This window comes from Puntigrus tetrazona, chromosome 7 (genome assembly GCF_018831695.1).
Source record: "Puntigrus tetrazona isolate hp1 chromosome 7, ASM1883169v1, whole genome shotgun sequence".
Classification (NCBI taxonomy): domain Eukaryota; kingdom Metazoa; phylum Chordata; class Actinopteri; order Cypriniformes; family Cyprinidae; genus Puntigrus; species Puntigrus tetrazona.
This window is the reverse complement of record NC_056705.1, coordinates 5,849,125-5,877,033: the sequence shown is the minus strand read 5'-3', so window position 1 is coordinate 5,877,033 and position 27,909 is coordinate 5,849,125. Positions and strand designations below refer to the sequence as shown.

At 37.1% G+C, this 27,909-nt stretch overlaps 2 protein-coding genes and 3 pseudogenes across 2 annotated transcripts in view; all 5 read left to right on the top strand.

Annotated features, from left to right (window-relative positions):
• Positions 1-27,909, top strand: part of LOC122349004 — a 495,348-nt gene that overhangs the window by 292,125 nt on the left and 175,314 nt on the right. The window lies entirely within an intron of this gene.
• Positions 1,069-3,789, top strand: LOC122348994 (annotated as a pseudogene).
• Positions 5,992-8,631, top strand: LOC122348983. The gene is made up of 3 exons (XM_043244900.1): positions 5,992-6,183; positions 6,584-6,755; positions 7,015-8,631. The coding sequence occupies exons 2-3, from the start codon at positions 6,694-6,696 to the stop codon at positions 8,600-8,602; spliced, it is 1,650 nt and encodes a 549-aa protein (XP_043100835.1). The 5' UTR covers positions 5,992-6,183; positions 6,584-6,693; the 3' UTR covers positions 8,603-8,631.
• LOC122348980 lies at positions 11,389-14,275 on the top strand (annotated as a pseudogene).
• LOC122349024 lies at positions 19,040-26,926 on the top strand (annotated as a pseudogene).

The following is a 27,909-nucleotide window of genomic DNA, read 5'->3' as shown; positions in this document are numbered from 1 at the left end:
TGACCTCTGGTATGTGAGATACAGGTAACTCAGTGGCCTGAAGCGGCTGACCGGCAGGCAGACACCGGCTAGCTAGAACGGGACTTCCGCGGGGGTTATCTTATCTTATCTTGAAGCTGGTTTAACAAAAATGTTCCTTCAGAGAAAATGAACAAATGTGAAAGTGTTTTACATCAATGCAATACCTTTTTTTTGTCAACCTGCACAGATGTCAGAAAGCTGTGCCTTGCTTAGTTAAATCAACATCACTGAAAAAAACAACAGAAACTTTGTAATAATTTGTATTAACTCATTTTAAGCTACTACTATGTACAATCTACTTACTTGAACTTAAATAATTTAAGAAATTAAGTAAAGAAAACGTAATTATATATAGTTTTGCATATAGAATTATATAATAAAAACAAACAGTAAAAGGTTTGAGTATTGTTTAGGTGGTCAAAGTTTACTTGGTTATACTTTGATTTTATTTAACACAGCACATCTAATGAAACTGTGCTGTTACCTGTAAATAAATACTGGTATAGATATAGACACTTATAATCCTACATAATTTCTGCATGAAAACACAGATATCACAGGTCAGATATCAAAGATGAGTTTGTTTCCTTATAAGCATAGAGCGTTTACTGTAACTCATAGTTTAGTTTGATGTCACTCGTCCAGTTGCATTTTTCTACAATGAATACACACAAAATTTTTTTTAGCAGCTCAAAATGTCAGGAAGTCACAGATAAAGCTTTGTAAAGTGAATTATTCACAACAATATCTGATGCAGAACATACAGCAGTCAGTGTTTTTATTTATTAGTTACAGCAGACATTCATCAGCATGAGCAACGTCTACAAGAAGACAACCATGTGATTTAACCGCCATTTTATTTCTAAGCTATTCAGACATTAGCGTGCACGTTTAGCTGGGAGGGACCTCAGTTAGCTAGGCTTGATAAACAAACCGGTATTTCCTTCAAAGCTGACATTTCAGCCAGAGACTCGACGCAGAGGCTGCGTGTGTAAGAATATTTTTGTTTAGTAGGTACGTTTTGTCTCTAATAATAATTTGACATGGAATTATATTCCTCAAATATTACATATATTTCCATTTTATATGCTAATTAACCAACACAACATTTACATTCACAAAATATTACTCAGAAGTAATGTTCTTTTTCTCCTCTAAACAAACTGCAGGGTGAAGGCAAGCTCTTCTCTCAGGAACACATTTAGTCCGGCGATCACCATGAATGACCAGTGAGTTGAAAGTCATGTCTTTTCTGGGAATTTATTATTATTGTGCAATTAATTGGTAATTAGTATATATAATCTCTACTGATACTGAAGTGTAAACTGATTTTATAACAATCAGGCACTCACATACTGGTCTTGATCGTTATTAAATGGAAATAAATTGACAAAAAAGTATGAAATGAAGGAGCATCGTTCTATTGGCTGTAATGTGTTTATGGCACCACCTGATGCACAAAATAGGAAAATGCTTTGTTCTCACACTGCTAAATATATAGGCTTGTGTGCTGTATATGGTTTAGCTAAATAATGTACAGCAGACAAGTCTATATGCTAAAGTTATAGGCTATAATTTCTGAAAGATATTATGAATTGTTAAAAACAGCACATTTGCGTCGATCATCTGTTTAAAGCATTATCTATGCTTTATCTATGCATGAGCTTAAAAAGAGAGTTAAAATGATCATGTGAAAAAACAAATTATAATTATTGGAACACATAATCAATTCAAGAAATTAGCTACAATGGCTAATTTGTAATCACCTACAAATTAAAATCTTGAGAAACATTCTAATTTCTGAAAAAAAAAAATACTGGAAATCAGCAAATACAGCTTGGTATAAACTTTACTTTTTAAATGATTATGTAAAGACAACAACAGAATAATGTCATGGACCTTACATGTTTAAAATATTGTTTCAAAGAATTACAAAGTTATGATTAAGAATTGCAATTAAAAAGTATGAATTTTATGTTTTCCATATCATTCCATAACATTTTCCGTAGCTCACTTTAAAATGACTGTATTTAAATTCTTGCTACACAAACATTGAGAAATATTTGCCACCTTCTGCATTTTACAGAAAGCCAAGACTTCCACCTCATAGACCAGTTCTGCTCCATGAAGGACCTCCAAAACTATACCGCCTGCATACAGAGAGGAAATCTCTTGATGAAAACTGTAAAGTCCTCGAAAATGGACTTATGGAGAAAAAGACACCAGTAAACCAAACAAAATCATTCTGCTGGTGGGAGAGACCGGCGCTGGTAAGACGACTCTAATCAACTCCATGGTCAACTATGTACTCGGGTGAAGTTTGAGGATGAAAAGTGGTATGAAATCACAGAAGAAGAATCCAGAGATCAAGCAGAATCACAAACCTCTGAAATCACCATGTATGAGGTCTGTCCTTCAAAGAGTCCCATGTCTCTCACAATCATTGATACTCCAGGCTACGGAGACACTAGAGGACTGGACAAAGACCTAGAAGTCGCTGAGAATTTATCTGCACTGTTTCAGAGCAGGCATGGAGTTTGTGAAGTTGACGCCGTGTGTTTTGTGACTCAAGCAACTAAGAATCGTCTCTCAGACCGACAGCATTACATTATCAGTTCAATTCTGTCTTTGTTTGGGAAAGACATTGTGAACAACATTGTGTTTTTAATCACACACTCTGATGGTCTTCCACCCCAAAATGTCTTCTGCGGCATCAAAAGCTAGAATCCCTGCAGACGAGACAAAAAAATGACCAGCCTGTTCATTTCTTATTCAACAACAGGCAGACTGAAGAACGTCACACTAAAGAACGGCACGTTCGAGCTCAAAGAGACGCCTGGGAAGACAGTATGAATGGCATGAAGAATTTGCTTCAATCTTTGAATGAAATGAAGAGAAGAAGTTTAGAGTTGACTTCAGATGTCCTGATCGAGCGCATTCAATTTGAAGCATCCATCTGCAACTTACAGCTGCGAGTTCAAGAGAAAGAGCTGAAAATAGCTGAAAAATGTCAGATTCAAGAGGCAATGATGCAAAACAAGGAAAAGATAGATCAGTGTAAAAACTTCACTATTAAAGTAAAAAAGACCGTCAAACAGAAGGTGCCCATTGAGAGTAAGTCGTGGAAGAACAGGAAGGCGACGACCTGCACCGTCTGTGAGGAAAACTGTCATGAGTTTGACTGCTGGTGGGTTTCTAATCCCAGCAAATGTGAAGTTATGAAAAAAGGCTACTGCACTGTTTGCACGGGAAGGTGTCACCACAGCAAACACGTCAAAGAAAACAAGAAATACGCTGTCAGAATTTCAAACGTCATGATGGAGTTTGACTCTATAAGGAAAGAATATGAAAAAGCCCAAGAAGATTCCAAGACATATTCCATTTTAATGGATCATCTTGACCAAGACCTGCATGAGATTGAGGACCAAAAGTCAAGTCTTCTGTCCGAAGCGTACCAGACCATCAAGAAACTGTCTGAGATTGCGTTAAAACCAGACTCTGCCTTCACTCTTCAGCACCTGGACTTCTTCATCCCCAGAGTGAGAGAAGCTGGGAAAGAAAACTGGGTCCTAGAGCTGGAGGATGATGAGGAGAAAAGCTGTAGCTGATGAAGCCAATAAAGATGCTTTGAGTTATCTTAAAGCTGGACTGACAAAACGCTTTGTGACAGGGAAATGATTGAACCCAGTAGAGTAAACAAAAAAGTAAATGACTGCTGCATGCCGTAACTGTATATGCAGGAGTTTCTAGATAAACAGAATGACTAATAATGCATACTAAAATATGAAATTGCATTGTCAAACAATATGTACTATATTACATATGAGATTTATGTTTTCGTTGTTGTCTAATGTGATACCTTCTTATGGCAATAAAAGAAAAGTGTCCTTGAATTAGCTAGATTTTATTTTGCATTTGTGCAAAATTTGTGTTTTACTCAAGTATGAATGACCCTGCTGGAGTTATGTTGTATAATTTACCTTTCATTTACAAAAGTTAAACACGTGAGACTTGTGTTTTTTTTTTTTTTTACTTAAAGCAGCCAAGCATCCTCGAATGCATTATACCACAACCAGCTAGAGTTAATAGCAGACAAAAATCCTGCATTAGAGTTGAGGCGCATCCTGATGTTAAGCAAGGTTTTGAGTTGCGACAAAATGGAAGTAATGTCTCCACTCACAATGTCAGTCATGTTCAAAGTTATATCGATAGAAACAGATGTTTAGGGGTCGCTACAGAAAAAATGCACAAGGCAATGCTTTCCCAAGGAAGAACCATCTACTACATCATGGTGCGTGTCAATGGCAGCAACAAAAACCTTTAAAGTTGAAGGGACAGCCAGTACTCTCTCAAGAACCAACTTTTCCTGCAGGAAGAAAAGCAAGGAAAGGTCTTCTCGACAAGCGAAACAGCTCTCAACAAATAGACCCCTTGAAAACATATGCCTGCCTCTCGATGGGAACCCTAGCTTAGTTGGTAATATCTATCCTGGCCTGAGAGGTATAGAATCGGTCATTAGGGCTACTTTCGGAGGCATTTGTGTGCCAGTGCATTATGAAGCCACAGTCAGGGAATAGAACAGCTGGCAGTGGCAGGGATTCTAGAGTCGTGATGCACTTAGAGGAATTGCAATATGCAGCGTGGACTGCTGTCTTGCCCTAACTATTCAGGCAGTTTAACACTGACTGCGCATGTGTATTTGTGAGAGGCTATGTCATGTTTTCCAAAACCAGCTCCATACCAAGTTTGCTCTTTTCCCAGTTGAACAGAAGCCCCAGATGTTTGAGGTGTTGTGCTCGTACAATAGATGTCACAAGTATTAAGCTTATATAAGTCGGGTTTTTGAGGAGCCGGGAGCCCTTGTCATCAAAAGTGGGGATAGGGCACACTCAGTGAGTTCAGTATGGATGCACAGGGAAACAGGGACATCCCGAAAGAGGTGACTGTACTGATACTCTCAACCCTTGAGAGAGAACAGAAGAAATCTGTGACAAGGCAGAATCAACACATGAAAGTATGTCTCCTTCAAGTCAAATCCTGGTGTTCGGACACAAGTAAGATAGCATTTCTGCATCAACATCTTGAATGGAAGCCTGTGTAAAACCGATTGAAGACTTGCAGAGTTAGAATAGGCCATAACCCACAGAGAAGATTGAAATCTCTGTGCACAGGACAGGTAAGAAGAGGAAGCCCTAAAACCTTAGTGGAACCTGGAGAACTGAATCGCATAGTCTAGTTGGACCTGATCTCCCTGATTCTGTGGTGAAGTAACTGGAGGATGTCAATGTCCCCTAAAGAACAGATCCGGTAATTTCTGGGTCGCCCAATGCTTTACTGTCTTCCAGGGAGACTTGACATCACCCAGCTCAATGCCCCTGCTGAGGGTTTATCTCCTTGAACGTTTTCTGGGTCTAAGCAGGCACCTTTGGCAAAGGGGCAGATGAAGGGGCAGACTCTTTGCATCTTGATGTTTAGAGTGTTCTGCAGGGGCAAAATGTGTTAGTGAGCTGTCAACCCCTGGGAAGAAATGCAGGGGGCTGCTCACCAGAAACATTAGCTTCTGAAGACAATAATCTCTCCTCTGATGCAGCAATAGACATCTTATACTTCTCAGAAGCTCAGAATGAGACACTGGGCCTGCCTTGTGGTGGACCAGCACTATTTACCTCAACGGCGCTATGCTATGAGAAGCCGGACTTACATGGGGTCTGTAATCGAATCCCATTGGCATAAGATCGCAGTGCAGGCATGAACCATCCACAAATGCTGTCTCAGTATACTTTTGGGCCAGACATGTAAGACAGCAATCACGTCCATTGTCAAAGGTCAAAGGTGAGGAAACTACCACAGCCAGAAACACACGGTTGGAAAGGCATCAGAAAAGGTTGGAAAGATTCTACAGTATCTTATATACCTGTACATACAAGGGAGTGGCTAATTCCACTCACCAACTTTCATTGGACTTTTCTTCTAATGCTCAGAGGTGATTGGGGCTCCTAAGTAAGAGAACTAGCCAGCATTTTTCCTTTTAATCACGTGACAGACTGAACTGGTATTACTGGAAAAACAGCAGGAAAGAAGTTTCTATTATTGTTGTTATATTTCACAAATGACTCAAGATCTGTGCTGTGAGAACTCCACAACGATATGGTCTCAAATGGTGTAAGTAGCTTATGTTTTTATAAACTCATGCTCTTTCAGGGAAATAAAAACTTTGAACAAGCAAAATATAAATTTAATTGCGTGAAAAATATTTAGTTTTCTTTTTTCTTTTGGACTTAGGCAAGCTAGTTGAGCAGAAGTTGAATTATCTATATGGATTTTTTTTTTTTTTATTGTAAATTGTGAAAATGTCAATGCAATGCAATTTCACTATAAAGACTACAAACCTATATATTCTTTATATTTAATGAGATATTACTCAAAAGACAGCATACTACACAAAATGTATTAGTAGATTAAGAACCTTAGAATGGGGTTGATCTATACAAAGATTGTCAATGGAGCAATGTTATATTTCGTTTCCAAACTTATTGAAAATACTTTATTTTGTCTTCCACAGAGCAAATAAAGTCATTCAAGTTTGGAACAACATAAGAAATAAAATAAGAATAAGAAATCGAATTAAATAATAAACATTTTTGAATAGACTAATATTTGAACCCCAGCACAATGGATATGCAAAGAAACCACCTTCAGAAAAGCAGCAGCATGAAAGAAGATTTCGGAAAACAGTAAGAAAATATTATTTGAATATTTGATTTAAACAAAAATTTGATTGTTGTAATAAGGCTGGTCCGGCTGAATGTTTAATATACTGACTATATTTGGAGGTACTTCTCGGTTTAAAACATTGTTTCACAATTACAATTGTTAAGTTCTCACTCAAAACTTCAAAGTAAATGTTTACAATTTACAAAAGCACGAGATGATTAATAGGTATTAAGTCTTTTTTTTGTTACTGAAATATTTGTCTCTATTTTCATTTTACAGAAAGCCAAAGATTCTACCACGAAGACTATCTCTACTTCAAAGAGGTTCTCCAAAGAGATTCCGTCTACACACAGAGAGGAAAGATCTTGATGAAAATGGAAAAGTTAGAAAATGGATTTATAATAAAAAAGGTGCTAGCAAACCAAACAAAATCATTCTGCTGGTGGGAGAGACTGGTGTTGGAAAGACAACTCTCATCAACTCCATGGTCAACTACTTAAAGGGAGTGAAGTTTGAGGATGAAATATGGTACGAAATCACAGAAGAGCAAAGCAGAGATCAGTCAGAATCACAAACCTCTGAAATCACCATGTATGACGTCTGTCCTTTAAAGAGTCCCATGTCTCTCACAATCATTGATACTCCAGGCTACGGAGACACTAGAGGACTGGACAAAGATCTGGAAGTTGCTGAGAATATAGCCACTCTGTTTCAGAGCAATGATGGAGTTCGTGAAGTCGACGCTGTGTGTTTCGTGATTCAAGCGTCTAAGAATCGTCTCTCAGATCGACAGCATTATATTATCAGTTCAATTCTGTCTTTGTTTGGGAAAGACATTGTGGACAACATTGTGTTTTTAATCACACACTCTGATGGTCTTCCACCCAAAAATGTCATCGGTGCCATTAAAAAAGCTAAAATCCCCTGCAGACGAGACGAAAACGGTGATCCTGTTCATTTTTTGTTCAACAATCGACAGGCTGAAACCCGGCACACCAGAGAACGTCTTATTCGAGCTCAAAGAGACGCCTGGGAAGACAGTGTGGAAGAGATGAAGCAATTTTTTCAGTCTCTGGATAAAATGAGCAGAAGAAGTTTAGAGTTGACTTCAGATGTACTGATCGAGCGCATTCGATTTGAAGCATACATCTGCAACTTACAGCTGCGAGTTCAAGAGAAAGAGCAGAAAAAGGCTGAAAAACTTCAGATTCAGGAGGCAATGATGCAAAACAAGAACAAGATTGAGGAACGCAGAAACTTTGCAATTCATTTAAAAAAGACAGTTAAGATGAAGGTGCCCATTGAGAGTGAATCATGGAAGAACAGGAAGGCAACAACTTGCACTGTCTGTCAAGAAAACTGTCATGAGTTTGACTGCTGGTGGGTTTCTAATCCCAGCAAATGTGAAGTTATGAAAAAAGGCTTCTGTACCGTGTGCTCAGGGAAGTGTCACCACAGCAAACACGTCAAAGAAAACAAGATATACGTCATCAGAAACTCCAGCATGCAGTTGGAATTTGATTCCATAAAAAGTCAATATGAAGATGTCCAAGAAGAAACCAAAACATTTCTAATTTTTATGCAACATATTGAGAAAGATCTCAAAGAGATTGAGGACCATAAGTCAATTCTTCTGTCCGAAGCGTACCAGACCATCAAGAACCTGTCTGAGATTGCGTTAAAACCCGACTCTGCCTTCACTCTTCAACACCTGGACTTCTTCATCCCCAGAGTGAGAGAAGCTGGGAAAGAAAACTGGGTCCTAGAGCTGGAGGAGATGAGGAGAAACGCAGAAGCTGAAGCCAATAAAGATGCTCTCAGTTATCTTAAAGCTGGTCTTGCAAAACTTTTTCAGACTGGTAAATGATTGAAACCAGACCTTTTATAAACAAGAGGTTTTTCTAAGCAATTGTAGTTTTTGTAATATAAAGTAAAAAAATACTTTTCTTAAAATACGAAATTGCACCATCAAATTTTGAAACATTGTTTTGTACTATTACTTGTTAGGAGTATATTTTGCATAATGAGTATTATGTTTATTGCTGTAGGTTTATACAGTTTTAAATGCTCATGGTAATAAAAAAAGTGTAACAAAATCCTTGAACAATGTCAAATTCCAAATGCTTCACTGATTAATTATTCTATTGATTTCTCAAATGATCAAGTCTATTGTATTAAAAGAAAATGTAAAGTTCATATATTAGGAAAACTGAAAATTAATTAAATTAAAATAATTTCCAATCTGTAATGGGCAGACGAGGAGAGGTGTGTGGATCCAAACTCAAATCATTATTGTAGAATATGGTCAAAACAAGCAAAGCAGGGTCAAACAGGTTTGTCAAAGATAATCCAAAAGAAGTCCGATAAACAAGCAAGGGCCAATAACAGAGCAGAAATCTAAATACCAGACAGAGATTGGAACACGGAAGAATCAAACACGGCAAAAACAAGACTAAACTATGCAACAGGGGAAACAGGCTAAACAACACTCAGCGGTATGATCAGAAACTCAGCTGATCTTAAATGAACAGGATGTTACGTGTTCGTTGTTAAATGGGGATGTAGTAACATTTAAGTGAGATGCAACTGCTGCTAAGAACTGCAATAAAGAATGTCCGTGAGGCAAACATAGATGTTCAATCAATCTGCATTTATTTTAACAGTTTCTTTTTAAACAGAAGAGATAGATTCATAAACTTAAAAGAGAAGAGAAAAGTGTGAGGTGACGCCAAATCAAAGAAAATATAAAAAGCAAAACGATCCTAATAACTAAGGCCCCAACCCAACTAATCTAACTAACAGAAAGAGAATGTAGAAACAAAACCGAGATCTTCAGCGTATCCAACGCCCAAATAAACTACACTACCTAATAAAACAAAAGTACACGGGTGGCTGTCACTCCTAACCTAAACATAACATGAAGTGAACTAAAGTTAAACTAACTTACCTACCCCTTCTCCAGCATTCACTCAAACAGGTCACGAATGGCCGCAGCCATGCCGAATTACCAACGCTAACAGCATATTAAAGCTTATATACAGTTCACTCAAATAGTCTCTAGAGTTAAGCAGAAATTGAATTGCCTTCGTGACACAAAGGGGGTAACAAAAGTAAGTCTTAAATTAACAAAGTAATAACGACAAAACGACAAAAGACAGTTTGCCACAAGATTGGACAGCTGCCCGCTGGCTGAATAGGAAGACGACTGACAACACGCAGGCAGCACCAGGCCGCTTTTAAAGTGGTAGGTCCGGCCTGATTGGTTGCCCAAAACTCAGTCGTCACCCAATAGGGAAACCTAAATATGAGAAAAAAAGTAGAGGGAGAGAGAAAACAACAAATACAAAAGCAAACAAATACGAGGGACGTAACAAGGATAACAAGTTAACAAGGGGGAGAAGCTAATGAGGAAACTAACAATTCAGGCAGGGAACAAACACTTCAAAATAAGAGTCCAAGATGGGAACATAGACTGAAACTGTGACACACTATAGAAGAAACACAGATGGTCTATTTAATTTCATAAAACACAATGTTCCAGTCCTTGATGCTAATTTGTCAATTTCCATGTTTTATTCACTATATAATGTGACTAACAGCTTTTTGCTTAACCCACAATAAAGCCTGGCTTCGCTGATCACATCCGTATCCAACACCTATCAAGCAACATAAACAATCCCTGTACTTTTAATACAGAACTGTTTCATGTAGACTTTTAGCAAGGAAATTCCGTCTTAATGAATGCTGGCGTTATATTGCCACAATCACAATCTCCCTAACTCTGTTCGGGAGGCAGACACGCTCTGTCAGTTTAAATCCAGATTAAAGACACATCGCTTAAACCTAACCTACACATAACTCACTAACACACTTTTATTATTCAAATCCGTTAAAGGATTTTTAGGCTGCATTAATTAGATCCGCTGGAACCGGGAACACTACTCTCCTAAAATACGATGTACTTGTGACATCGTAAAAAAATGGCATCTACTCTAATATTAGTCCTTTCTTTCTTAATCTGTTTCACAGTTTGTATCCAGATCAGATGGTGGCTCAGCACCCAGAGATTATGTTTATCAGAGACCAGAACACCTAGATCCTGATGCACACACACACACACACACACACACATACACACACTAAGTAATTTACACTATCTGACACAGCTGTGTTTAAATTGAACTGGAAGTTAAGTGCTGGGCGTCCGGTCAGAGGAGAACTGGCCCCAACTGAGCCTGGTTTCTCCAAAGGTTTTTTTTTCCATTCTGTATGGATGGGGTTTTGGTTCCTCTGGCTTGCTTTGTTGGGGACGCTTAACTTCTAGCGATGGAGACCGCATTTGATAACAAATTGTTCAATCTCGTCATTATACATCCCTATCATTGTATTGTTCTACTTTATACTGTTTAGTATAGTATAACTATATAAATAAAAATGATGGATTTATTGATTGATTTTAATTTTGAGGCCACGTTCTTCCTTCCTGCGGTAGTTAAAGTACAGAAGGAAGAAATATTATTACATGTTTTAATTTTCTAATGTATGATCATTGAGTTATAATGAAGGAAACTTAATCAACAACTGAGTGCTTTGTTGTTTTCTAGATAACCTTTTCGCTCATGTTTCTTTTAATCATGTGACAGACTAAACCGGTTTTACCTGAAAACGTCAGAGCATTCTCTTCCTTATAGATATTCCACAAATGACTCAAAAGCTTTTCTGTGAAAACTCTACGACGGTATTGTCTCATATGGTGTAAGTGATACAACTACATTATCTCTCAGTACATAAATAACTTTAAAAATGTTAAATATTGGAGGCTATTATTGTAGTTCTATCTTAACTTACTTTCTGTGAATCATTTTTCTCTTTCTTTCTTTTTCCTTTTTGTAGCATAGTGTTATTTAAGCAGACGTTGACAATATCAATCTGGTTTTCTTTTCTGAATATTGTAAAGACGGTTAATTTTTACTAGAAAGTCAAATATTGCATAGAACGTTGCACTATAGATTTAAGGAGATTTTACTCAACAGACAAAATCAGAAACAGTTCAAAGGTTTTTATGCAACTAAGTCCTCAGTTCACTTTTCATACAGATGAAAGTTTGACGGTAAATTAATCTTGAACAATTAGGCATCTAAAATGACTAAGAAAAGAATAAAAACACAAAATTATGCACAAAGGATATTTCGAGAAATCTCCTGTTTTTTGTTTATATGATGGTCAGTGGAATCCAGTGTTTATTCTTCACACATATATTTTGTTTCCACAGAAAATCAAACAGGATTGGACCGACATGAGCGTGATTAAATAATGATATGCATGTTTTTGAATGAACGGTTTCTTTAACCCCAGCAACAATGGCATTAAACAATGACCACCGTCGTCACAACAGCATGAATGAACCTTCTGATATGCAGTAAGAGATCGTTCCTATGCATTACTTGATTCAATGAATCATAACATTTTCAAAAAGCACAGCTAGGCCTTTTACAAAAATGTTATTATTATTTGAAGGCTAACTTGGCCTGAAGTAAACCATTTATCTTTAAAACATTAATTATACTGCATAGCAAAAAGTCAGTATTTTTATTTGATTTAGTTTTAAATTTTAACTCGCAGGATCTGCATCTATTTGCATTTTCTAGAAAGCCAAAGCCTCCACCACGCAAAAGACTATCTCTGATTCATGAAGGTCCTCCAAAACAATTCCGTCTACACACAGAGAGGAAAGTTCTTGATGATAAAGGAAAAGTCAGAAAATGGACCTATGGGATAAAAGACACCAGTAAACCAAACAAAATCATTCTGCTGGTGGGAGAGACTGGTGTTGGAAAGACGACTCATCAACACCATGGTCAACTACTTACTGAACGTGAAGTTTGAGAAGGAAATATGGTATGAAATCACAGAGGAAGAAGCAAAGGACCAGTCAGAATCACAAACCTCTGAAATCACCATGTATGAGGTCTTTCCTGAAGAGAGTCCCATGTCTCTCAGTATCATTGATACTCCAGGCTATGGAGATACTAGAGGACTGGACAAAGACCTTGAAGTCGCTGAGAATTTATCTGCACTGTTTCAGAGCAATGACGGAGTTCGTGAAGTCGACGCTGTGTGTTTCGTGACTCAAGCGTCTAAGAATCGTCTCTCAGATCGACAGCATTATATTATCAGTTCAGTTCTGTCTTTGTTTGGAAAAGACATTGTGGACAACATTGTGTTTTTAATCACACACTCTGATGGTCTTACACCCAAAAATGTCCTCGGTGCCATTAAAAAAGCTAAAATCCCCTGCAGACGAGACAAAAGTGGCCAACCTGTTTATTTCTCATTCAACAATAGACAGGCTGATGAACGTCACACCAAAGAACGTCATATTCAAGCCCAAAAAAACGCCTGGAGAGACAGCATGGACGATATGAAGAAATTCTTTGAGTCTCTGGATAAAATGCGCAGAAGAAGTTTAGAGTTGACTTCAGACGTCCTGATCGAGCGCATTCAATTTGAAGCATACATCAACAATTTACAGCTTCGAATTCAAGAGAAAGAATCAAAAAAATCTGAAAAAGTTCAGATTCAGGAGGCAATAAAACAAAACAGGGAAAAGATTGATAAGCATTCAAACTTTAGAATTACAATAAAAAAGACAGTCAAACAGAAGGTTCCCATTGAGAGCATGTCATGGAAGCACAGGAAGGCGACGACCTGCACCTGCACCGTCTGTGAGGAAAACTGTCATGAGTTTGACTGCTGGTGGGTTTCTAATCCCAGCAAATGTGAAGTTATGAAAAAGGCTACTGCACCGTGTGCACGGGGAAGTGTCACCACAGCAAACACGTCAAAGAAAATAAGAAATATGTAATTAGAACTATAAGCACAACAATAGAATATGATTCTATAAAAAGGAATATGTAAAAGCCCAAGAAGAAACCAAAAGGTTTTCGGTTGTAATGGATCACATTGACAAAGATCTGCAAGACATTGAGGAACAAAAGTCAATTCTTCTGACTGATGCTTACAAAAACATCAAGCATCTGTCTGAGATCGCATTAAAACCAGACTCTGCCTTCACTCTTCAGCACCTGGACTTCTTCATCCCCAGAGTGAGAGAAGCTGGGAAAGAAAACTGGGTCCGAGAGCTGGAGGAGATGAGGAGAAAAGCTGTAGCTGATGAAGCCAATAAAGATGCTCTGAGTTATCTTAAAGCTGGTCTAACAAAACTTTTCATGACTGGGCAATGAATTAATTTAATACCGATGAACCAATGAACATGTAAAATTAATGAAGGTGACTGTCTGTATGCCAGTTTCTACAGGACGTATCCTTCAGATATTTTCTATTCTGCAATTTCACTTTCATCTCCTCATTCATTTTTACAACTTTCAAAGCTTTATATATATATACTTACAGATCAATATCAAATCTTAATTTTATAGGCAGAAGTATTAATAAGGTTTGTATATATAATAATTTAATATTGAGCGAATGAGTATAATCAATCAATCAATCAATCATTTTATTTATATAGCGCTTTTAACAACACAGGTTGCATCAAAGCACTGTACAGTATAATGTAGAAAAATACAATGGCGGGGATGTATAATGACGAGAGTGACCAATTTCTTATTAAATGCAGAGACGGTCTCTGTAGTCAATTCAACGATAGTCACTAGAAGTTAAGTGTCCCCAACCAAGCAAGCCAGAGGCAGCAGCAAGGAAACAAAACCCCATCCATACAGAATGGAGAAAAAAAAACTTGGGAGAAACCAGACTCAGTTGGGGTCAGTTCTCCTCTGACCGGACGCCCAGCACTTAACTTCCAGTTCAATTTTAAACGCAGCCGTGTCAGTTAGTGTAAATGACTTAGTGTGTGTGTGTGTGTGTGCATCAGGATCTGGTGATTGGTCCACGGGGCGCATCTAGGTGTTCTGGTCTCTGATGAACATAATCTCTGGGTGCTGATCCACCATCTAGTCTGGATACAAACTGTGAAAACAGATTGAGAAAGAGACAGGACTAATATTAGCGTAGATGCCATTCGTTTTACGATGTCACAAGTACATCGTATTGTAGGAGTAGTGTTCCTGGTTCCAGCAAATCTAAGTAATGCAGCCTAAAAATCCTTTAACGGATTTGAATAATAAAAAGTGTGTTGGTGTGTTATGTGTAGGCTAAGTTAAAAAGATGTGTCTTTAATCTAGATTTAAACTGGCAGAGTGTGTCTGCTTCCCGAACAGAGTTAGGGAGATTGTTCCAGAGTTTAGGAGTTAAGGATCTGCCGCCCGCAGTTGATTTTGATATTCTAGGTATTATCAAATGGCCAGAGAAATGAGAATGCAGCGGACGGGCAGAACTATAATGTGATAAGAGCTCGCTCAAGTATTGAGGAACTAAACCATAATAATCTTCCTTTTAATAATGCAATTGAAAACAATGCCATTGGTACAAAAACTGAAAACAGTATAAATAATACTGCACACAATTTCAGTCTTCAATAAGGAATTATTTGTAAGTATTATACGTTAAAACTGTAAGGAGCAAAATTAAAAACCTGTAATGCAATAAGACTAATCTGAGAAGGGATATCCAAAGGAACAAAAGGACTTCAAAAAGAGAATAAACAAAACCCTCTATCCCTGTGTTTTCCTGCCTACCCTCCTTCTGCCCAAAAGAGTTTGCTTTAAGTTCTTTAAGAATAAGGTATATATGTCATATGTCTTGTGAACCTCAATTTCATGTTTGGTCTCATTTGAAAGGTCTCAGTGCGATTGGTAAATTGGTCTCATTTTCGCAGAAATCACACAATATTATGGAAAAGATTAAGAACTTTGTAGGAACTTTGGGATCTCTTTGTCTGGTCTGAGTATGTAAGCAAAGTGACAAAACATAACAAGGCGTGTAGTAGTATGTCTTCATACACCACACTATGTACTTTCTCAAAACCAGGTATAATGACCTTTTATGTTTGTGTTATTTTTGTACTGCTGATCAGTTGTGCAAATGTTTGTAAATTTAACCAATTTGGAAACTGTTCTAGCCTGGCAAAATAAATGTTAATCTTGGTTAACTTATAATATTGTTTGAAATAACTTTTCTAGTAGGTTAGTGACTTCTGAGGTTTTCCTCATTGTTGGCGTGCTAGAGTGAGTCAGATCAACGATCGATGGATGGAGCCGCCTTGAGATCTTGACTTCTTTCCACCAAACTGGCTTAGCATGCTATTACTTAGGGAACGCATTAAAAATTACTCTTTTGAGTCTATTGAGGAAATGGCTGCATTAAGGTAAGCGATCTACGGGTAGCCTCTGACTAAGACCTGACTAGCCCAGATGTGTCGTGAGTCTGTTCTGGCCAAACAAGGTCTCTAAACGACCCAGACTTCTAATGAACGAAAAGTCGAAACTAGGAAATATTAGAGTTAATTAATGATCCAAATTTAAATCACAACTAGAGGGATCAGCATTTACATTTATATAAATATAACTAAAATCACAAAAGATTGAGTCAGATAAAATGATGGGAAGGGTCAGAATTAAAATTGGAAAAACAAAAGATTAATATAAGGGAATATAAATGATTTTTAAAAAAGCGCAAAGAAAAGACTGAACGCGCATTCACCTTCGACCAGGGTCTCTGGATTCCGTTCTTCAGGAAAGGGGGGACCCTCACAAAATGTGAGTATTATATGTTTTAGTGCCTGTGAAAGTAAATGTATGTAGAACCATATTTTACAAAACATTATGAATTCTCATGATATCTGTAATATAATATTGTCCTTTAGCTGACTTGTTTTCTCTGTCATCGTAGTAGAATGGGAGGGAAAAATAAAAATAAAATGACCTAGCCCGTGTTCCTTTTAATCACATGACGCACTAAAGAAAACCGGTATTACTGGAAGAGGAGGAGAAAATTTCCTTGAGACTAACATACAACTCATGATGAACTATACAACACTATTCACATGGATATGTAAGTATTATTTAATTGAAACTCATTCAAGATAGCACTATACATGCTACTATATTATTATTGTTGTTGTTTTTTTTTTTTTTTACTTTTTACGAGATTTAACTACTGTTGGTTTAAGGGTGAGTTAAGGAGTAAGGGATAGGTCAACAGTGTAATTATAGTAAGTACAATGCAAAACTGACATTATTATGTTTATTAATAATATCAGATAATAAAAATATTGGGTTCTAATGTTGTTTGATTCCCAATGTTCTTCGAATATATATATTTTGTTTAAATGCCATATCTACTTTGTCTTCCACAGAGGAAATAAAAAGCCATAGAGGTTTGGAATGAAATGTGGGTGAATAAATGAGGACAATCCTTGTGTGAACATTTCCTTTATCTCCAGCAGCAATGGAATTACCCAGCAACCTCAGTCGGCAGAATAGCATGTAAGAGAATTTCTATATTAATAACTCTTAAAAGAGAAAGAATAATAGGTGTTTAAACATTTCAAACATTATATAAACATTGCACTCTGGAAATGTTGGGACATTTGAAAACAAAAGAGTCAAATTACATGAGACAATATTTTATTCACAACAGAACAGAAAACAAAGATTTGAACTGAGAAACTGTATACTTTTATTCACAAAATGAGCTCATTTTAAAAGCAATGCCTGCTGCAGGTCTCAAAAGCATAGGCACAGGGGCAAAAAATAGTTGAAAAAAAATATGACATGTTTAAAAGGTTCAGCTTGGAGTTAATTGACATCAGGTCTGTAATATTATTAGCTATAAAACTGATGTCTTACAGAAGCAGAGTCTTTCAGAAGTCACTCTGTGAAAGACTGCTTAAAGAGATTGTGGAATACTTTTTTAAAAGCTTTGCAAATCTCATAATCTACAGTCAAAATATTCAGAAAAATCGCTGTACGTAAGAGATACGGCTGAAGACCTTTGTTGGGTGCCTTTGGAAGGCACTATGAATGCTGAGAGGTATATAAAAGTTTTAGAGTAACAAGTGCTCCCCTCCAGATGTCTTTTTCAGGAAGGCATTGTGTACTTCAGCAGGACAATGCAAAACCATATACTGCAGCTATTACAACAGCATGGCTTCATAGTAGAAGAGTCCCGAGCTGAACTGATCTGCAGCAGTCTAGATCCTTCACCTGCAGAGAAAACATCAAAAGACAAACCCTTCAGAAGCTGGAAAACTATACTGAGCAAGAATCAGACCAAATTCCAATACCAAAACTCCAGAAACTCATAACCTTGTTGCCCAATAGTTGTTCCAGCTATTCTAAGACCTGTGGCAGACATCAAATTGGAAATCAGCTAGTTTAGTTTAAACATTTGTTATGTTATCTATGTTTTCTTCTTTCACTTGAAATTTTTTCAAATGTTTTATACATAACTACAGATATAGTGTAAAATTGTTGCTACACAAACTTTCTGACAAATGCTTGCCTAAATCTGCAGAAAACCAAACGTTCCACCACGCAGACCAATCCTGATTCATCGAGGGCCACCAAAATGCATACAGAGAGGAAAGTTCTTGATGAGAATGGAAAAGTTTGAAAATAGACTTTTGGGAAGAAAGACGTAAGAAAACCAAAATGAACCTATGGGATAAAAGACACCAGTAAACCAAACAAAATCATTCTGCTGGTGGGAGAGACTGGTGTTGACAAGACAACTCTCATCAAATACATGGTCAACTATTTACTCGGGGTGAAGTTTGAGAGTTGTTTAGAGTTGACTTCAGACGTCCTGATCGAGCGCATTCGATTTGAAGCATCCATCAGCAACTTACAGCTGCGAGTTCAAGAGAAAGAGCAGAAAAAGGCTGAAAAACCTCAGATTCAGGAGGCAATGATACAAAACAAGAACAAGATTGAGGAACGCAGAAACTTTGCAATTCATTTAAAAAAGACAGATGAAGGTGCCCATTGAGAGCAAGTCGTGGAAGAACAGGAAGGCGAAAACTGTCATGAGTTTGACTGCTGGTGGGTTTCTAATCCCAGCAAATGTGAAGTTATGAAAGACGGCTTCTGCACCGTGTGCACGGGAAAGTGTCACCACAGCAAACACGTCAAAGACAACAAGAAATATGTAATTAGAACCTCAAGCACCACTATAGATTATGACTTTTTAAAAAAGCAATATGAAGAAGCCAGTCTGAGACATATTTGGCTTTAATGCAACATCTTGACAAAGATCTCAAGAAGAATGAAACCCAAAAGTCAATTCTTCTGTCTGAAGCAAACCGACCATCAAGAATCTGTCTCAGATTGCGTTAAAACCAGACTCTGCCTTCACTCTTCAGCACCTGGACTTCTTCATCCCCAGAGTGAGAGAAGCTGGGAAAGAAAACTGGGTCCGAGAGCTGGAGGAGATGAGGAGAAAAGCTGAAGCTGAAGAAGTAAATAAAGATGCTCTGAGTTATCTTAAAGCTGGTCTGACAAAATTAATGCAGTAACCACATATATATTTGCAATATGAATACATTGTTTTATCACATTTTTAAATACCCCAACATTAAATGTTAAACTAATGAAATAAACATTAAATATAATAAATTATCATTATAAAACATTGTGCATTAATCTTGTTATCTACTTATCTACTGACACTTAGTCAGTCAAGCATTAAAATATAACTTTATGATAATTTAGCATTATATGATGACAGAATTTCTAGTAATTATCAGCAATTTGATTACACTTATTAAACTATATATTTAGTGTGTGTGATTAATTTTAATCACAATGTCTACATTCGATCAAATTGATTTGCTAATATGTTTTGTAGATTACGTTATAAATAAATTGTTAGATTGAAGATTAAGTGATTAGATGAAGACTAACTAATTTACAAAACATGACTATACGTTTATAAATGATTATTAAGTGATACAAATATTTAAGTTATCTTAAGTTAAATCGCATCATGAAATAATCCTTAGTAAAAGGTTAAAACACTGAAAAAAGTTTTCAAATATTTTTTCAAGGTAAGTGTTAGTAAACCATATTTTAGTTACGTAAAATAATAAGTTAGTCAACTAAATTTGTTGATTTAAATAAAGCTAAAAGTTAAACATGTCAGTAATTGACTAGTTAATTTCCTAGTAATTTTAGGCCTATTTTTAATCACATGTAAGTCATTGAAATGCCAATTTATATATTAACTAGTATCTTATTAACCATTTACCGAGAATGTTTATTTTGTGACATGTACAATCTGTCATAGGTTATGTTAAAAATAGCATATTACTTAATTATTTGTGAAAATGTATTCATGTTTTGTAAATGATTACTCAACATCTAACCACTAAATGATTTATAACTCCATCTACATAACATAGATAAATATATTAACATATCACTTAGAAATTATATGAGCACAGTTATGTTTTGTAAATAATTAGTTCACCATTAATTAAATCACTTATAAATGCCTTACAACTGGATGTTATTATGAAGTGTTACCAGGTGCTCACATGATATATCAATATAAAGTCAGATGCCCTGTGAAATGCTCTCTGACAGCAAATGCAATGAGTTTGTTTCCTTCTTTTCTGAGAAGATAAGTGTAACGTCACGCCAGCAGAGGGAGCTGTTTGTAGCAGCAGTGAAGTCACATCAGCTGCCACCGCTGGGGAGGCAGCACACACACACACACACACACACACACACACACACCTCATTCACTTGTCACACTTTCCCTTTTGTTGCCGCTATCAGAGTAGCGGGTGCACACGTGATACACATGGACATTCACCCATTTCAGCACTCTCCCATTGTTCATATTAATTTACCGGCCATTTCATACATTTGCATCTGTTGTTTTGTCCCTGTGATGTTTGTCTGTGTGGGCGTGGTCAGTCTCAGTGGTGGCCGACTACGACATCACGGCTTTCCTGACAGGGCAGCGCAACCGTGAACCGAACTGCAACCAGAATCGCAAACTCAAACATTCATTGCCCAAGACGCTGTAGTGCTGTATCCAAGCATGTTAACAGAAAGCTGAGTGGAAGAAAAGGATGCACAACCAACCGAGAGAACTGCAGCTTTATGAGAATTGTCAAGGCAAAATCAATTCAAGAATTTGAGTGAACTTCACAAGAAATGAACTGAGGCTGGGAAAAGGCATCAAGAGCCACCACACAGACGTGTCAAGGAATCAGGCTACAGTTCATATTCCTATTGTTGAGCCACTCCTGAACCACAGACAACATCAGAGGTGTCTTATCTGGGCTAAGAGAAGAACCGGACTGTTGCCCAGTGGTCCAAAGTCCTCTTTTCAGATGAGAGCAAGTCTGGAGGAAGGGTGGAGAAGCTCATAGCCCAAGTTGTCTGAAGTCCTGTGTTAAGTTTCCACAGTCTGTGATGATTTGGGGTTCGTGTCATCTGCTGGTGTTGGTCCATTGTGTTTTTGAAAACCAGTGTCACTGCACCGGTTTACTAAGAAATTTGAGCACTTCATGCTGACCTGCTTTTTGAAGACGCCGATTTCATTTTCCAGCAGGACTAGCACCTGTCCACACTGCCAAAAGCACCAGAAGTTGATTAAATGACCATGGTGTTGGTGTTCTTGACTGGCCAGCAAACTCACCAGACCTGAACCCCAAAGAGAATCTATCGGGTACTGTCAAGAGGAAAAAGAGAAACAAGAGACCAAAAATGCAAAGGAGCTGAAAGTACCACTTTCCATACCACTGAGACAGTAATTAAAGCAAAAGGAGCTTCTACCAAGTATTAAGTACACGTACAGCAAATGAACTTTCCAGAAGGCCAACAATTGACTAAAATGACATCTATGTCAACCCTAGAATGGAAAAGTCAGAATAACTTTGACTATGGGGCATTATTCACCACAACCCACAAGGCCTTTGCCTTGTTTATACAGTTTTGTTTGAAGTGAACTGAATTCACTGTCTACATTTTGCATTATTGTCTGTTGAGTAGCAGGGCATGAGACATGTGGTCCTCAATGTTATAATTGACAAATAGGATTTTTGGGGAATTTTGTTCTTTTTATCTGAAGGAATTCCAGAAGGTCAAGCTGAGCTAATGAAAAAATAAATTAAGAGTAACATTTTGGAATTTAATTGTAATGTGATATTTTGTGCTCTTCATCTTTTGCGAAAATTAGGGAATGCAAGACCAGGTCTAGCAGATGAAGTCTTGCTCTCAGTTAATTTGTTTGCTCCTAAAAAATGGCGGAATTGCAAATGGCCAAACAGCTGACATCAAAACAGATTTCCGTAATGCCTTTGGCGATGTGCAAGAAGGCTGACACAGAGTGGTTTCGCAGCACGCAGATAAAGACAAGATGCAAATCTGTGGATTTGACTGATTCTACATTTCAAATGGATTATATTCTATTGACTTTGGAAAACCTGCACCCTCTGTGTCCATGGCTAGAATGACACAGTGAAATTATTTTGGTTAAACCTGGTCAAAAGTTCACATTAAACCAATTATTGCTAACAGTGAGAGACAAACGTGTCCTCTGGCTGAAGCTGGTACATCAATCAATCAATCACTCATTTTTATTTATATAGCGCTTTTAACAACACAGGTTGCATCAAAGCACTGTACAGTATAATGACAGGGATGTATAATGACGAAAGTGACCAATTTCTTATTAAATGCAGAGACGGTCTCTGTAGTCAATTCAACGATAGTCACTAGAAGTTAAGTGTCCCCAACCAAGAAGATAGAGGCGACATGGTACAGTATGACAGAAGCAACCTGTTCTTTTGGACATGTAGAAGGTAAAACTATGGCCTGATCACTCAAACTTTTAGAAGCATGTTTTTTTATAACGATTAATTGCAAGCAAACTTCCATAATCAAATGATTTCATGATTGAAGGTTCTTCAAGTGAGCGGCCGTACAAATTAGAGGCCAGTGGTCATAGCACGTTCGTGCTCTTCTGAATAAACAATTTGGGAACATTTACATTTCAATTAACATTCATGGTTTTTGGAACATGTTTTAAGCAAATGACTTGAGGACAAGTCGTTGTGAATAAGAAAAACAAGTGACATTCCAAGAAAGGAACATCAGAAGTGTAGATAAAAGTGATATAGAGTGCCAAAGGTTTACTGCATTGCTATATAAACTCCTTTCAAGTAGCTCTGACAGGCATAAAGAAACAAAATGCAAATTTGTGCTATATATTGAGAAGTCTGTAAGATGGGAGAGAAAACACACATTTAAAATTAAGATGGGAAAACTGACATTCACAGTAAATCACTTCAGTGGCACCTTTATTATCATTATTTTATGAATGCAAACAGTAATGGAGTACAGGTTCATTTTCCTTCAGCATTGCTGACAAAAAGTTTTGGTGAATTTTGGTCAACACCTAACATTCAGTGTAAGCATGTCAACGTGAAATTTGTTCTTTGACTCGCTTTAGATAAAGTGTATATGGAAGAGATAATGTACACTTTTAATAGCAATTATTTTGATACCATTAATATCTAAACTTGAGCTACAAATAACTTTAATACAAATTTGTTCACTTGTTTTGTTGCTAAATATATTTAGATTTATTTTTTGAGGGTTAGGGATATAAAATAAAAGTTAGGTTAGTAAAAAGTAATACGATTTTATGGAAAGTCCCCACAGTTCACAGAAACCCTATTTATATTTGTGTGTGTGTGTGTGTGTGTGTGTGTGTGTGTGTGTGTGTGTGTGTGTGTGTGTGTGTGTGTTATTGAATAACACGTTCAAAAGAAGTGCATTTATTTTAAATAGAAATGCTTTTTAACAATATACGCTGTCATTCAAAAGTTTGGAGCAAGCACATTTTTATTATTTTTTAATCTGAAAGAATGGAAACTTTTATTCAGCGAGGCTGGAGTAATGACTGATGGGAATTTAGCTTAGCCTCACACATATACATTATATTAAGTATATTAAAATAGAAACCCATTATTTTAATTGGTACTTTTTACTACTGTTTTTTTTTCAGGTCCAGTCAGAAAGAAAAGTGGGAGGAAAACTAGGATCATGTGACTCTGTTGTAACTCAAACCAATATATTTAAACCAGGAACAGCATTCATTCAAACCTTCTCAAACAACAGCAGAAAGAATCACAAAAATCGCTTGACATGAAGATGAGAGTTTTCTACAAGAGTCTGCTGTTTCTGCTGGGTAAGTAAAACATACATATCTTACATATCATATCAGACAGAAAAACACTATATAGAAATACAGAATATATTTTTAAAGAATTAATCCAACAAAATAGGCTTAAGACGCCAAAATCGTGAGCATCATTCTGTGTTTCTCATTTTACGTTTTTTTCTCAGTTTGGACAAAGACAGGAGGAGAAGGTGAGATTTTGAGAATTAAACACTATTTTATCTTTTAGTTCGTGCTGCTGTGAAATATTTTCACATGCTGAAAACCCATTAACTTAGCTATAAATAATTGTAAAAACAAAGGTTTTCCCTTGAATGTATTCCAGTGAACATAGCGACACAGGGCACAGCCGATCAGTCCACAACGCATATTGCCTGGTATGCCACGAACGCTCTGGATGGGTTGAACTCCACCTGCACTCATACAGAGTTACAGAGTAACCCGTGGTGGAGGCTGGACCTGAAGACGACGTACACAGAGTGTACAGAGTGACCATCACTAACAGACCCGACTGCTGTGCAGAGAGGATAAACGGGGCGGAGATTCGGGTCGGATCAGATCTTTTTAACAACCCGGTGTGAGTCTCTCTGGTATATTCTGGCCAACTGGTAACTTCATACAAAAGTGTCTGTGTGTGTGTGTGTTTAGACTACAGTATGTATTCAGTTCAGTGATGGGATTGTCTTCTTCTAATTAATTGTTCTCACTGGTCATTTTTTGAACAATTCATTTCAAAGATTAGTCATAAGTCATTTGTTCCTGAATTCATACTGTAAAAAGTAAGTGTACTTTTAACTGTAAAACAAAAATATATATATATTAACAGTAAGTTCATGTTCAAGGAAAAACTGTAAAACATTTAACCAGACATACTGAAATTTTAAAGTAAAATTATGTTATTGTACAGTTTTTCGAAGTAAATATAACAAATGTATAATTTACAGTCAACACGTAGTTTACTAGTGCTGTACAGTGCATATGCAAAAAATATAAATGGCATTAATAAAAGCACATACACTGACAAGCTACACAATCAAATGCGTTTCACCTGAGTATGAATGCGATATTGTGTAGCTAGTCATTGATCTAGGCTCCATCTGCAATGGACATCGCAGAACTGCCTTTACTGACAAGATGCGAATGACAATCATTGTGCAGCTCTATTCTTTACTCCACAGTAGATCAGGAAAACTAGGATGTCTGGTGTATTCAAAGCCATCAACAGGGATAGGAGAAGAACATTTGTATGAAGACTCATAGTAATAATGAGCAACAAAAATCACTGGAACTCACTCTTTCATCTTTCTCCAGATGTGCTGTAGTTTCTTCTATTCCAGTGGGAGCTACTTCCAGCTACTTGTGTAATTGGATGAAGGGACGCTATGTTACTGTGAATATTCCTGGAGATTCAAAGTATCTTACTCTCTGTGAAGTGGGAGTCTACGGGATTATAGGTAATTCAGAGCTACTTAAAAGACACAGTTCATAACAAAATAAGCTAGTAATAAGCTAGTACACCATCGATCCATTTTCCAAACAGTGTTTTTATGGCACACATATAATAAGGGTTTATACTGGGACTATTTAAGCTCTGGTAGGTACCTCACACCATGTGTCACATAACACCACTGCTGAGGAACATCAAACAGCCACAAATGAAAACATTTCTTAAAAATGACTTCAGACAGATATGATGCATTCCTAAGAAACTTCCTCAACAACATTCAAAGTGCATAAATTAAATTGACTAAAACTCTTTCTTGACACTATGACATCTTCCAGACAATTTGGCAACAGGAAGAACCGTCACACAGTCATCAACCTATCCTGGCCTCTGGACTGCTGATCGAGCCATTGATTCAAATCCAGATTTCATGCAGCCGTGGTCAACATGTTCCTCAACCGATATTCAGACTGACCCATGGTGGAGGCTTGATCTGGGCTCTGTGTACAGAGTTAATAGAGTCGTCGCCACAAACAGAATAGACTGCTGTTCAGAACGAATAAACAGAGCTGAGATTCACATCGGAAACTCCTTGGAGAACGACGGCAACAACAATCCCATGTGAGATCCTCTTTCAGTGACTTCATATCCATAAACAACCCCTGAAACACACATGAAGTCTGAATGAGGTTTTCCATCTCTCTTTAGATGTGCTGTGATTTCTAGTATTCCAGCTGGCGCTTCCTCCACCTTCACATGTAGTAATAAGGCTGGACGATATGTAAATCTGTTCATTCCTGGAGATTCAAAGATTCTTAATCTGTGTAACATTGAGGTCTATGAAGAAGGTGTGATCAAACAAAGAAGATTTTAGTGCTTTAATTAAAATAGGATATTTATGCTTTCTGAACATCTGAAACAGTTCTTAAACACTTGCATGCTCTCAGCTTTCAGTATCACTTCTTAAAACACATCTGTGTTTGACTGTTGCAGGTAAACCTGTGTTTAATGCCTTCTAGATTTTCTTTTCCTTAGAGGAACACTGCACAGCCTCTCTGCCTCTGTTTAATCTGCTGTAGATAATGTAGACTCTATGCATATTACTTTTTGCATTTCTTTTCTCTTCTATATATGTTCACACTCATGTCCCCTTTACATCCTTTTTTTCCCCAAGACGACACTTGTGAAGAGGGAACTTGAAGTCTGAGTCCGTCTGAAACTCCAGCTCCAGTCACAGGTGAGAGAGACAGACATGCAGAAGTATGAACATCACGTCACACTGAGATCTGCTCATTCACTTTCAGTCCGTTCTGGTGGAAAGAGGCTTTTCTGACGAGAAGAGAGAGATGATGATGATGATGATGATGATGGCTGAACCTAAACTATCTTCAAATCAGCTTTGCTCTTTATTTACTGCACATGCTGGACATTTCTCCATTTCTTAATGTTGGTCACAAAGTTGCATGTCAAAAGTGAACCTTTCCTTGTTACTTTAAACTAATTTCTATGGAAAACAAGTTTAACAAGTTTAATTTATTAATGATAAAATGTCACATGGTAAACTGTTAAATATATGATCATTCAACATGTTTTATTCTGTACTTTAATGAATTGCTGTATTAAAACAAACACAACTAATTGTGAGCGTGTTATTGTTTATAAAATGTTTTTGTTTAAGACTCACATTTAAGCAGTTTTATATATCATTGGAACCCAAAATCTTATGGTGGCGACATCTGACAAATTTGCCATTTCTTTCACAAACAAAAGTCCTTACTTTAAATGAACTCACAAAATAGACGGCTGGCAACTACTAAACCGACTCAATCATGAATTATAGAAGGAATATGCGTTGTAACAAAATCATGTGATGTATGTATCCTTCAGGTCAACCGATGTAAACCAATCTGAGGATGCACTTTTGGGTCAACATCTTAAATGAATGCTTGTGAAGGGACAAGACTTCTAGAGGAAGGCCGAAGTAATGGCTATAAAACACCTGCTTCATTCTGGCTGGAGGGAAAGGCTTGATTGCATCATTTGCCCGTAGCAATAGCTCCATCTTCTGAGAAAGAGCAGCTCTTCTGGTCATGAGTGTGTTAGATTTGTATGAATAACCTTGCTTTGACAATAACCAGTCATATTAGCTGCGCTGAGGGAATACAATTTTGCTTAGGGCACCATATAGGCTCAGGCCAGCCCTGCTAAGAAGTCTGGGTCTGTGAATTGGGACACAGCTATAGTGACTGACAGATATGGAACCATGCTAATAATAGTGCTGTATGGTATTTTTCAGTCGATTTATAACACTCAAATTACAGAGACACAACATTAACAGGTTGTTTAAACCAAATCGACTGATATAAACTGCTTCACATAAATATTCAAATTACTTTAAAGGTGATTTTTAAAACAGATTCTTGTATTTAAAAAAAGGATGCAGAAGAGTTCGATTTGAAAATAAAAATGTACAGAAATCATGCTCAGAAACCCATAGCACATTTCATAATTATGAAGTAATACATTGAATGAAACATTTCATTTATCTCCATCAACTGACATTTTCTGAGCTTCTTTCCACAAAAAAGGACATCAACGTTATTTACATAGGC